This window comes from Mastigoproctus giganteus, chromosome 13 (genome assembly GCF_048544385.1).
Source record: "Mastigoproctus giganteus isolate SK-2022 chromosome 13, ASM4854438v1, whole genome shotgun sequence".
NCBI classification, from domain to species: Eukaryota; Metazoa; Arthropoda; class Arachnida; order Uropygi; family Thelyphonidae; genus Mastigoproctus; species Mastigoproctus giganteus.
Window position 1 is genome coordinate 32,931,142 of NC_143587.1, and position 13,472 is coordinate 32,944,613.

Below are 13,472 nucleotides of genomic sequence, written 5' to 3' on the forward strand. Positions count from 1 at the left end.
GAGCTGTATCAAAAAATTTGGAAGACTATGAATTTGTATAGAAATTATGGAATATATGGCGCCTCTGTAGCCAGGTGGGAAGGAGCAGCAGTGCGTAGCAGCACACGCTTCTTGATTAGACCGGGGTTCAAGCCCGTCACCACCAAATACGGAGGATGCGGAAAGGTCAGGGAATGACCACCGCATATTCCCGGAGCAATATGGCCTTAGTTGCTAATGCTCCTAAAAAACCAACTAACTAACAAACAACAACAACAATGGAATATATGAAATGTTTGATTAATGCATTTATTTTTAACTATAAGCTTAAATAACAGAGGAAACTAATATGAAATTCTGTTTTTTTTCTTTTGTTTTTTTTCTGTAGTGAAGTTTAGTTTATCAACTAATTAGATGATTACGTAATCAGTTACCTTCAGTAGGTTAACCATGCAGTTTTTCCAGATAATTACTGAAGTAAAATGCTGAATTAACATAATTTTAGAAAAACAATAGTACATTGCTGTTTCTAGCAGGCTTAATATATGTGAACTAAAGCAGTGAAGACAAGCTTATCTGTAAACAGTTGTGAATTTTGTGTGGAGGCTATTCTGCAAAATGATGACATTTGACTGAAAGTGAATAGCATGGATATCAATAACTAAAAACAAGTGCAAAGTATGTTGATATGAACATCAAAGTATAAATTATACTTTGATGTTCAATTTAAATTATTTTTGGTTTAAGCAAACCAAATTCAATTATGGTTTAAGCAAACCATAAGCCTCATATATTCAGTTTAATAAATTCAATGTTTTTGAAGTCCATTCCAGTCTAGTAGTAATTAAATAGAAAAGCAGACAGAGGTTAACAGAGACCCTGGCTAAAATTACTTCATTTTGTGTATGATAATCACTTATTTCAAATTGCACTGAAATATGATTTTTGCCTACTTCATTACAGGATTTACTTCCAAAATCTTATAGCTTTCATGACACAGTAGAAATTTTTTTAGAACTTAACCTATCATATACTATTCCTATCTACTCTCCATCCTCCTCAAGTAATTGAAAAGATCAATTAAGCTTTACATTTAATTCATATTTTCAGAAACTGGTTCTTGTTTACATATCTATAAATAATGTTAACAGTCACGTAGTCCACTGCCTGTTCCCTTACTATTTCTTATTATTCTTTACTATAGCCTAAAAGCATTTTAGGGCTTAAGCCTCATATACTTTAAACAATGCCATTCTCAGCTATTTTAGAGTTGCCGCATACTAACATGATGCTCTTGCACTAAACTGTATGTCTTTACTGACGCTTATTGTAATTAATGTTCAATGTCACTGCCAGTTGCATTAATGGTATATATGAACATGGAATGAATATTGTTTAGGGGAAAAACTTCCAGATGTTTCCACATCAAGTCAGATTAAAGAAAATTGTTCTAACAGTAAATAACCCATCTAATCTTTGTAAACTCTCCTAATAAAAACAATAATTAGTTATACCCTGCTAATATAATGTTAATTCCACATTTTTACATTTCTTTTTCCTGTTTCATGTTGTCAGTTATTAAAGTAGTTCTTAAAGGTAAAGGTATAATTTTAACTTCAGAAAAGAGGACTATGACAGTCCTCTTTTCTGAAATTATTCAAATTATGGGGGAGGGTGGAAAGAGGTACAGGCTGGATTGTAAGAAGTTATTTTTGGAAAATAACTGGGAAATTTCAAAGGTCAGCTGGGTTAGTATCTAGCTAATCTTGTAAAATAATTTATGGAATAAATGAAATTGATATTTAATATATAAGTACAAGTAATATTACTGTCAATGGATTTGTACAACTCCCAGTTATGTATGTAACCAAGAGCTTATTATAACATGCTAAGTTATATAAACTTAACGAAGTAATAATTCATATAATTAACTGGATAGCATAAAAAATCTTTTAAAAACTTACACAGCACATTTCTGAGAGCCAGATCCCGATGAACCATGCGTCTTTCTTCCAAATAATGCATACCCTACAGAGAAAAATCATATATAAATAACAAACTAATATAATAATAATAATTCATCATTAGTCAGGTATGTGAAATAGCAAACAATTTCACGTTAAGTGACTAATATTGCCAGGCTAAAATAACAGAAGCCCTACCTTCATATCAGGTAAAAAAACCTCAAGGTTTAATACCAACCAGAATTGCTTACCGATTTATTCAATCAACAACGGAAAAACACCCAGTATGACACCCATTCCAGTAGCAACAAATACTCCTAATTTCTTCAGCATTGATAGTGGACATCAGTATACAATCCACAATTTCAAAATATTTACAGTGAAGTCAAGGTCTGGAGACATAGTGATGGTCATAGAAGATGGCTGAATCCACATCTGTGTTTCTCTAACTACTGACAGACACCACAAGAAGAAATCATGATATTGTGATGATACTGAAAGCAGCCATCTCAATCAGGATAGAAATGAAGGATTGCAGTTGATCAAGTATGTCATTTAAATAGTCCAGGGATGCTGGTGGTCATCCCATCAAATATGAGACACTATTTCCATGACATTTTAACGTGTTCCCAGTCTCACTCCATCTTCAACAGTTGTCAGAATCAAAGCTCTTTGTGCATAACTTAGGTTGATATGGACTGAACATATACCAATGACATTATGATAAAAATACTGTATAGAGTTCCATGAGGTCCAGCAAGTAGTATAAGATTGAACTGATGTATACTCCTCTGCAAAATCTGTGAAGTAGTATGTTTAAAAGTAGATTTCCCATCACTCCTTTGGGCAAAAAATTTATAACAGCAGATATATGGTTGTCATTACTTCACCAATCAGTTTTTTTTTTTTTTTTTTTGAAAACACAAGCAAGTAAGTTTCAGCTGGGTAATTTTCAAAATTTATTTTTAATTCTAGCATTATTAACAGTTTGATTAACAATAAGAGCAAAAAACATCATTAAAAACAGCATTCTTATTATCCAAAAAAAATTATTTCCCAGATACTATACAGCCAAAGATAGGGTAGTGAAGCTCGTCAATGTTTTCTGATGTACATGATGCTGTCAAGAATTTTTTTTTTATGGCTAAACTCTTCCAATTAAAAAATTATGATAGAGATCAAAAGTGAATATCATACTGGAGGAATGAAAAAATTTATGCTATATAACTGTAATAGATATTTAAATTTATAAGTTTTATTGTTTTTGGTGTATTGAATACATTATTGGTGTATAGACACACCAAACAACATCCAAGGGTTAAATCTGTTTAATTGACTCTTCTGATGATTTTGAATGATTCAGTGACACACAGCCTTTCTGGAAGTTAGTACTGTTGCTTCTGTTACCAACCATAAAACTGAATATTCAGTGCAATCAATGCTACTGAATTTATGACCAAACAGAATATGTCATCAGATCACATGGCACAAATAATCTGAATGTGGTATTCATGAATAAATGAAATTTAACATGATTTGTAAAAGGAGATTATTTGGTAAACAGTTTTGATAAGTAAATAAGATAGAGACATTTCCTACATGAAAATTAATTTATTTTTTCATTACTTGTACCTTATAAGTGTAGCAGTAACTATATATATAGTTACTTCAACTTTTAAGTATCCCATTCCAGCCTGATAACACAATTTCACAGCTTAATTCAGAATCACTGCCATGTTACTTTTGCAACTGGAGCTGTTTAGGGTCAGGAATTTTGTAATTGCTTAATGTAACATTCAAATGAACTAAATTTTACGTGGGAAAGTACCTATTTTATTTACTTAACAGAATGAAATTATGGGAGGGCGATCTAATATTCTGGATAAGGCAGTGTACAAAATCTAGAAACCAGCATTACCAAATTTTGGTGCACTTTTAAAGGTGAGGCAAGTAATCTTTCTAATATATTACTATAATGCAGTACATAAATGCTTATGGCATATGAATGAAATATTTAGTTTGATGGCTATTTTTTTACTAAGACACCTTCCAGTAAAATGATGACAGATTAACATTTTTGAATGATATTTATGTAACATCTGTAAAAGAACTTACCCTGGCAATCTGGGCACACCAATTGAGGAGTGGTTTAGAGCCAATCTTGTCTTTGTTGTTACGAACATAGTCTAGGAGACAACCAAGAGGCATAAGCTGAGTGACTAACATTAATTGTGATGCCATGCATACAGCAAGCAATTTAAGGAGATTAGGATGATCTACACTAGCCATTATAAATGCTTCCTGTAAAAGAATAGAGTGAACATTCAGAGTCAAAAGACAAACACGATACCAATCATCATTTAAAATTTTATATAAACTATTTTTTCAATAAAATTTCATTAACACTAAAATTTGATATTTGAATACACCAAATTTTAGTCGGGGCTTAGAGGGGAACAGGTATCCTGTGTGTTATCAGACACTCAGCCTAAAACACTGATGGATCCAATATCTCTCTATTACAGAAGATTTAGGAGAAGTCCGGTTGGCCTGCCTCGCTAAAATCCACTCATGCACACCTTCTCGATGGTAAGCCCTGTTATGTCACTTAGGTGGCAACGAACGTGTAGAGTGGTTCTCTTCAAGACGCCTGGTCAGTGTGAAGAGGAAAAGACCAAACCCTCCAGCATGAGAGCACAACAATACAAATGGCCCTCAGTCCCCAGCAGCTTTCACTCTCCCTCTTACGGCAGCAAGACGATCAGAGTGGAAGCAGAGGGTGCTAAGAATCTCTGGGTACGACCAGGCTGCCATGCACGGAAACTGAACTTGGCCTGTTATAACGTACGATCACTCATCAGTGAAGACAGGATATTAGAGCTGGAAAAGGAATTAGAAAATGTGAATTGGAATATCATCGGTTTGGCTGAAACAAGAAGAAGAAATGAATCACTTATAAGTTTATCAAGTGGAAATCTGCTGTACACCAATGGAAACAGTGAAAGGAGTGAAGGTGGAGTTGGGTTTCTGGTCCATAAAGATTTTAAAAACAACATTTTGGAATTCAAAAGTACATCACCAAGAGTGTCAAGACTAATACTCAAGATTTCTAAGAGGTACAAGCTAAAGATTATAATGATTTATGCAACAACATCGAGCCATGATGATGATGAAGAGGTTGAAGAAATGTACACCGAAATTGAGAGTCTTCTAGATGAGCAGAAAACCCACTACACTATTATTATGGGGGACTTCAATGCTAAGGTTGGAAAAAGGCAAAACAGCGCAGAAAGAGGAACTATAGGAAATTTTGGAATTGGTGAAAGAAATAAAAGAGGTGAAAGACTTGTGGAATTTGCAGAATCTCAAGGATTGTCGGTAATGAACACTTTTTTCAAGAAAAGGGTGAACAGAAAGTGGACATGGAAGAGTCCAAATGGATTAACAACTAATGAAATCGACTTCATCCTCACTAACAGAAGATATATTGTGAATGATGTTACCGTCCTGAATAAGGTAAATGTTGGAAGTGATCACAGAATGGCAAGATGTACACTTGATATAGATGTAGGAAAAGAAAAAACTGACTCGAGTAAATAATACAAAGGTCTTTGAGATAACAGAGGAGGAGAAAAAGCAGTATGTACTGGAACTTAAAAACAAGTCTGAGCTTCTGCAGACTGCTCAGGACCAAGATATCGACAAGGAATATTACAACTTTCTGAAAGTGATAAAGCCCAAGAAACCTATAGGGAAACAGAAATCCAAAGAAGAAAAAATTAGTCAAGAAACACTTGTCATGATGAACCGAAGACGACAAATTAAGAGCAAGAAAAACACTGACAGGGAGAAAATTGAGTATACTGAGTTATGCAAAGCCATTAGAAAGAGACTCAGAGAGGACATAAGAAGATTTAACACAAGAAAAGTAGAACAAGCATTAAGGGAAAACAAAGGATTTAAATCAGCAGCCATGAGCAGTAATACAGAAAGACAAATGATACTGAAACTGAAGAATAGCGATGGTGTACTTATAAACAGCAGAGAAGGCATAATTCAAATAGCAGAAGACTACTATAGAGAATTATACAAGGAGCGAGGGAATGATACCAGCAGTGGGGAAGATGGATTGCAAAGTAGCAACACATACGACATACCTGATATTCTTCCTGATGAGGTAGAACATGCATTGAAGAAAATGAAGAATCGGAATGCCCCAGGGGAAGATGAAGTTACTGTAGAGTTGTTAAAATTGGGAGGAAGAGACATAACACAAAAACTGGCAAGGATCTTCACAAAGTGCATTAGAAAAGGTGTGACACCTAAGCAGTGGAATAATGCAATCATAGTTTTGCTGCATAAGAAAGGAGATAAATCAGAAATTGGAAATTATAGACCAATTAGCTTGTTATCCCACATCTACAAGTTGTTCACAAGGGTCATTACTAACAGATTAGAAAGAATACTTGATGAGAATCAATCGAAAAAGCAAGCTGGCTTTAGGACAGGATTCTCAACTATGGATCACCTTCACATAATATCACAGCTAATGGAGAAAGCAAATGAATATAAAACAACCATTATGCCTGGCATTTGTGGATTATGAAAAGGCATTTGACTCCATACAGCATAAGGCAATGTTTCGGGCACTGGAAAGACAAGGCATAGATACCCCATATATTATGATTTTGAAGAAAATATATGAGAGTGCTACCTCCTTTATTAGACTAGACAAAGACAGTAGCAAATTTAAAATCGAGAAAGGAGTTCGACAAGGAGACACAATATCTCCGAAGCTGTTTACTGCTGCCCTTGAGGAAGTTTTCAGAAGATTAGACTGGTCGCAGAAAGGAGTCAATGTGAACGGAGAGTACCTAAACCATTTACGATTTGAAGATGACATTGTGGTTATAAGCCACGATCCCAAAGAATTAGAGGAAAATCTTAATCAGTTATGCACAGTTAGTAAGGATTTTGGACTAAAGATGAATATGGCTAAAACAAAAGTAATGATGAACAAGTATGCCACGGAAAGGGAAATAATGATTGAAGGAGCAGTAATTGAAAAGGTGGAGTCATATACTTATCTGGGACAAATTATTAGCTGTAATAACGATAAATGGCTGGAAGTCAAGAGAAGAATAAATTTTGGATGGATAGCATTCAGGAAATATAGTCACATACTGAAGAGCAGTATCCCAGTTTGTCTGAAACGTAAAATAATGAACCAATGTATACTCCCCACCATGACTTATGGAAGTGAAACTTGGGCACTCACCAAAATGGAAGAGAAGCTGAGAACTACACAGCGAAGAATGGAACGAATTATATTGGGAATCAGACTGTTAGATAAGAAGAGAAACATATGGATTAGGCAGCAAACTCAAGTAAAGGACATTCTTATCAAAACTAAAGAACTAAAATGGTCTTGGGCAGGACACATAGCTTGAAGACATGATGACAAATGGGCTAAGAAAATAACGGAATGATACCCAAGAAGAGCTAGAAGGAAACCTGGAAGACAAAGGCGGAGATGGATAGATGAAATTCACGAGTATGTGGGTAGTAAATGGATGGCCAATGCTCAAAACAGAAGGAACTGGAAAGTTGCTGGCGAGGCCTTCATCCTGCAGTGGATTGAAAATGGCTGATGATGATGATGATAATGAAATTTTAGTCTTAGTTTTAGTAGTTTTTGTAAATATTGGTTTAATTTGTTCAAGTAATGTGCCAAAATTTCATGCAGTTAATGCCTTCACAAACCTATGACAGGGATAATTTCATATTTCTATTTTATTTTCCAAAAATTGAAGTTAATTAGAGTTCATTATAATTAATAAGCTTTTTTTATTAAAACTAGTAAGTGCTTTTAGTGGACAAAAAACACATTTGCAAAATTCTGAATTATTATTAAAAAAATATTAAGAAATAAAATTTGCATTGTAAATTTTATTTCTTAATATTTTTTAACACACAGAGGAGAGAGGAAGAACAATTTTCTTTACAAATAATAAATATCACTAAATGTCACAAAAAAAATTTATACAATTACCTCTAGGAACTCTTTATTAGTATTTGGACAGGTGCCTTCCCTGAGAACTTTAATGGCTACAGGAATTTTTACATTCTCTCCTTCAGGAACCCAGACACCCTATATACAAAACATAAATATTCTTAATGTAGCTGACTGAATAAAGTTAAAAGTTAAGAAACATGAATAGTAATAATAATAAATAAAATAATTTATTGAATAAATAAAATTGATATTTAATATATAAGTATAAATAATATTACTGTAAATGGGTTGGTACAACTCTCAGTTATGTATGTAACCAAGAGGAAAACCAAGTCTTGTAAAAATGCATCTATCTCATACTGGAATGCAGAGTTGCCAAAGATATACATTTCCACTTCAAATAAAAAAAAAACACTACGCTCTAAGCAAGAAGTATATTGCTATGTATCTGAAATGCATTTTGTTACTCAGTAGCTATTTTGGTGTATAATGGGACCTCACTGGTGAATAACCAGACACATAAAATGAAAGACCTGACAATCCGATGATGAAATATTTGCAAGATGTGAAAAATGCTGCATGGTATAAATAGTTTTAAACTCAAATTAATTTAGAGAAAAAGCTTCAGGCAGGCATAAGGGAGCTATAAAATGTTACTGTAAACAGATTGGTAAAAGCCTCAACTATGTATATAATCAAGATTATGGATTATGTACACAGTTTAACTGGGTACATAATCTTAATTATGTACCCAGTTCAGTTAAACAAATTTTTTTTATAAAGACTTTGTAATAAGAGATTGATACATTTTGTAGCAAATTTGGTTTGCTCTTGATTAATAACAAAGGCTCTTGCCAACACATTATTTATAATAATGTTTACTGCTCTCGTATGCTTGAAATGTTTGCTCAAAATTTTCTTCAGTTTGATAAATGGACCTTTATGAGCAAAAGAGGTTGCACAGGATGTTCCCCCCCACCTAGAAAATACTGTTCTTAAGTCATGTAAAAATACACTGTAACGTATATATATATATATATATTTCACATTAATTTGTTATCTTGTACTGTCCCTTAAAAGTTGGGTGGCTAGGTTAATTTCGAATACAATAAATACTTTTATGACAATGTGCCGTAATTCTTGCAATTTGTTGGATTTTTGCCATATAACCTTTTACAGGTTAGGAAGAACAGGAAATATGTTGTAATAAGATCAGACAGGCTCAACTGATGCCTGCTCTTAGAATTTGAATGGCTTACTAATCTGGTTGTTAAGATACTAATGTGTGAAAGTAGTTTCACATATTGATGACTTGAAACAGAGCCTTACCAATGATAATACTTTGAAACCTCAAGAAAATCTTCAACCAATGAGTGAAAGCAACCACGGCTGCCTGTTCATGCAATTTTGCAATATGACAAATTATCTATGATTAGCAAGCCCATTGCTAAACAAGTGGCAGCACACCACTAAAGACAATACATTTCATAGTTTTGTTTTATTGTAAACTTTATACTTTATTTATTGAACAACTTTCTATTCATAAAATTGTCAAGAATACATAAGCTTCCATTTAGTATATTTCCCATGAAATCTTAAAGATAAGCGAAATAACATCTCTTCTTGGATTAACATAAATGGTCTGTAACCAAGTCACAAAGGAGGTTAGGCAGGCAAAGGCAGATTACAAGAAATCTTTGGCAAGGGATGCAAAGAAAAACAGCAAAGAGTTCTTTACTTATGTAAATTCTAGAAGGAAGGGGATGTTCAACTAGATATCGATGGTTTAACTGTTGATGATCCTGCTCAGGTAGCTAACAAACTAAATGAGTATTTTGCATCTACATTCACACACGAGGAGTTATTCAGGGAGGGGAATGCCAGAGATGAATTTGTAATAACTGAGAGCAAAGTGGAGAAGAAATTGTTGAAGTTAAACATAAGGAAGGCACCGGAGGTCGATGGGATCTATCCAGTTATATTAAAGGAGACAGCAAAGGAAGTAAGCAAACCCTTAGCCATAATTAGGAGAGCTTCCTTGGACTCAGGGGAGGAACCAATGGACTGGAGATGTGCAAATGTGACCCCAATTCACAAAGGTGGATCAAAGGGCAACACAAGTAATTACCGACCTGTTAGTTTAACTTGTGTTCCAGGGAAAATAATGGAGGCACTGGTTAGGTTAAAGAAGCACTGCAGAATCATCTTGACAAGACTTCAGTTATGGCTCAGACACAGCATCAGTTTGTTAAAGGGAAGCTTGTCTGACCAATCAAATTGGTCAGACAAGACTTCCCTTTAACAAACTATGATGTGGTCACAAAGGAACTGGATGCAAAGAATAATTTTGATATCATATATTTGGATCTCAGAAAGGCTTTTTATACTGTTGCACCTGGAACACTGCTGCACAAATTGGAGCAGTGTGGCATTAAGGGCAAAATGTTGCTATGGATAAAGGGATGGTTAAGTGGGAGAAGACAGAGAGTGGTAATCAATGGACACTGCTCTTCATGGACTAATGTTATTAGTGGAGTCCCCCAGGGTTCAATGTTGGGTCCACTGTTGTTTTCTGTATTTATTAATGATACTGATGATGGTATATCAGGCTTAATATCTAAGTTTGCAAACTATACGAAGGTCGGCAGGATTTTTAATGGCACTAATGACAGTACACTGCTGCAACACGATCTGGAAAAGTTGAGCAGATGGGCTGAGAGGTGGCAACTGAAGTTTAACATTGACAAATGTAAAGTACTTTACATTTGTCAATGTTTACATTTGTCAATGTTAAATGACAAATGTAATGTATCAACTCTGTGGTACTACACTGACAGTGGTAGAGAACAAAAAGAAACTGGGATAATTGTGCAGGCAGATATGAAGTTTTCTGAGCAGTGCAGACGATCTGCAAGAGTGGTTCATGGTGTCCTGTCGACAATATACAGGAATTTTTCTAGCAGGCATAAGGAGGTGGTTATCCCCTTGTATAAGGCAATGGTCAGACCACACCTTGAGTACTGTATAAAGGTCTGGAGGCCTCATTTTAAGAAGGATGTAGATCTGTTGGAACGAGTACAGAGAAGGGCAACAAAATTAGTGAATGGAACAAAGGGTTGCTCTTACAAAGAAAGTAAGTTTTTCAGATTACCGTGTTTGGAGACTAGGCACCTGTGAGGTAATCTGATTGAGGTGTATAAAGTCTTGAATGGTTTGAGCATGCTCAATGCTGATGGGATTCTTACTCTTGCTCAGAATAATCACCTGAGAAGGCATAAATTCAAATTGAGGAAAGACAGTTGTAGGATAGATGTGCAGAAGTTTACCTTTAGCCAGCGGTTGGTTGATTGCTGGAACAAACTTCCATTTGTCGTTGTAGACGTTGATAGCTTAAATAGATTCAAGGCAGAACTAGACAAACATTTGGAGCGAGTGGATGGGTGAAATGAGAAGGGGTGTTTTTTTTTTTTTTTTTTTTTTGGCTGATGCTGTATAAGCTTGCTTTCTTGCATTATATGCCTTTACTAATGCTAAATCTCTTTTTATTCAAAATAAATGTATAAAATTTCAAAATATATGTTTTGTGGTATGGTCCACTAGCACTTCTTCAGTGTCTTGTTATTTTGCACTCAATAAGACTGAACTAAAACCTTAAGTTGGTTATTTCTCTTGTTTAAGAATGTAGCTTAAATCTGGAGAACATTCCAAATAAAGAACATGCCACTTGATTTTATTTAAGTATACAAATAATCATGTTTTCTAATGAAAAATTTTGTAAACAAAATTTTAAATCTGCAAAGTTATATATCATTAAAAGTATTTTAATAGAAATTTATGGTTTTACAGATTATAACAGGAATTATTTTTACAAACTTATAACAGAAATAACAGTCATACCTTATAAACAGTTCCAAAAGCACCATATCCAAGTATTCCTCCTTTTCGAAGTTCAGCTTCTTTTACAATGCGTAACTGCGCAAGGTTTGGCTTCACGTTTGTTGGCTTAAGGGGCTCACTATCTTCAAATCCACTCATTTGCTGACAAATTGAATACCATGTCAATATACAATTAAATTGTAGACAATTTTAAGCATGTAAATGTTGAAAATTTTACTAGATATTTTATTTAAATATATGTATAATCAGTATTATCAATGCAAAGATTTGTAAACAAAATTTTGAATCTGTGAGTTGGTGCTCTTAGCATCAGTTTATCATACACACCTGAAAGTATCAGAATGATGATGTTTACTTACCATTGTCATCTTCATGGTATTTTCTTTGGTTTTGGCTCGCTGTGCCCACTGATATCCAAAAACTGCAAGAAATACTCCAAAGAGAACCACACAACCAACAACGCCTCCAATTATTGCTGTAGTGTGTTCTTCATTGCTGAAAAACAAAAAAACCCTCAATTTTCTACATTAAAGAAATGTAACAGACTTATGAACATAGCAATGCAAGCATCCCTCGAATTACAACCTTAACTGGTTCTGTCAATCATAGTCGTTAAGTGAAAATCATATATCAAGGGGCTCACTTCTCCATAAATAGGCAATTTGTTTCTCAACATCCAAAATCAGACCATATTTTGATATTATCCTATTTTTTAAGCAGTTATTTGCACCATAAATACATTAGCACCAGCAGGCCATGTATAAACAGCAATTAAATTGCTTGACTTGAAGTTTTTAATGTGAACAGGCTAGGCTTTAAAAATTATTAAGATGAACTCGTCTTCATCTCTTTGGTCTTCTCAGGAACTCCTTTATGGAGTTTGTTCTGACTTCACAGGGACCCAGGCAGCTACATCTTTCTTTGGGGGGTTAAAAATTTGTCCAATGGCAGCTGATTGGAACACTTTGTTTTTGCAACACAGGATTCCAACCCTTTGGAAATTGGTGCATAATGAACAGTTAAACCTGCATGGAGTGTAATTTCTTTAATTTCTTAAAGAATTACAGATAATTCTGTAATTCTTTAAGAAATTAAAGGCAAATTACACTCCACACAGGTTTAAGTGCTAATTATTTCACCAATTTCCAGTTCTTGATATACCTGCACACCATGACACTAAAAGAATATTTAAATTCTAATTCTTTGTTAGGTAACATCTTACAGGAGTCCCCAACCTTTACTTACTTTGCCACTTCACTCAGAAACTGCATCATTTGTCTGAATAATCTCATTTATTATATCTAAATGCTTGAAAAACAAGTTGAGGTTCTTTCCTTTAAGAGATTTTAACAATAGAGTTTCTACTTCATCCCTTTCTCCTGGTATCGATTTTTTCAGCTGAATGAGCTCTTCATTTGCCAATAGCTCATCATAACCCCAGAGGCTCACTTCTGGTGAGTATGGGCTTGGTACACCCAGGGTTCTGACTGGATATCATCATTCATCTTTTTCTTGGTGATTCCCTTTTCTCTCTCTTTCTCGGTAATTGAGAAAAAATTTTTTTGGTGGGTGCAGCATAAGCCTCAGGCTTCCATGCACCATACAGCTAATAATAT

General features: G+C 34.4%; 1 protein-coding gene across 1 annotated transcript in view; it reads right to left on the reverse strand.

Annotated features, from left to right (window-relative positions):
* Window positions 1-13,472, reverse strand: part of LOC150075931 (epidermal growth factor receptor-like) — a 72,271-nt gene that overhangs the window by 21,269 nt on the left and 37,530 nt on the right. The window contains exons 18-22 of the mRNA XM_090387214.1: window positions 12,216-12,351; window positions 11,857-11,997; window positions 7,996-8,094; window positions 4,059-4,244; window positions 1,944-2,007 (exon numbers count right to left, since the gene is read on the reverse strand). Coding sequence (XP_090243340.1) covers window positions 1,944-2,007; window positions 4,059-4,244; window positions 7,996-8,094; window positions 11,857-11,997; window positions 12,216-12,351 — 626 coding nt within the window. The remainder of the gene's footprint in view (window positions 1-1,943; window positions 2,008-4,058; window positions 4,245-7,995; window positions 8,095-11,856; window positions 11,998-12,215; window positions 12,352-13,472) is intronic.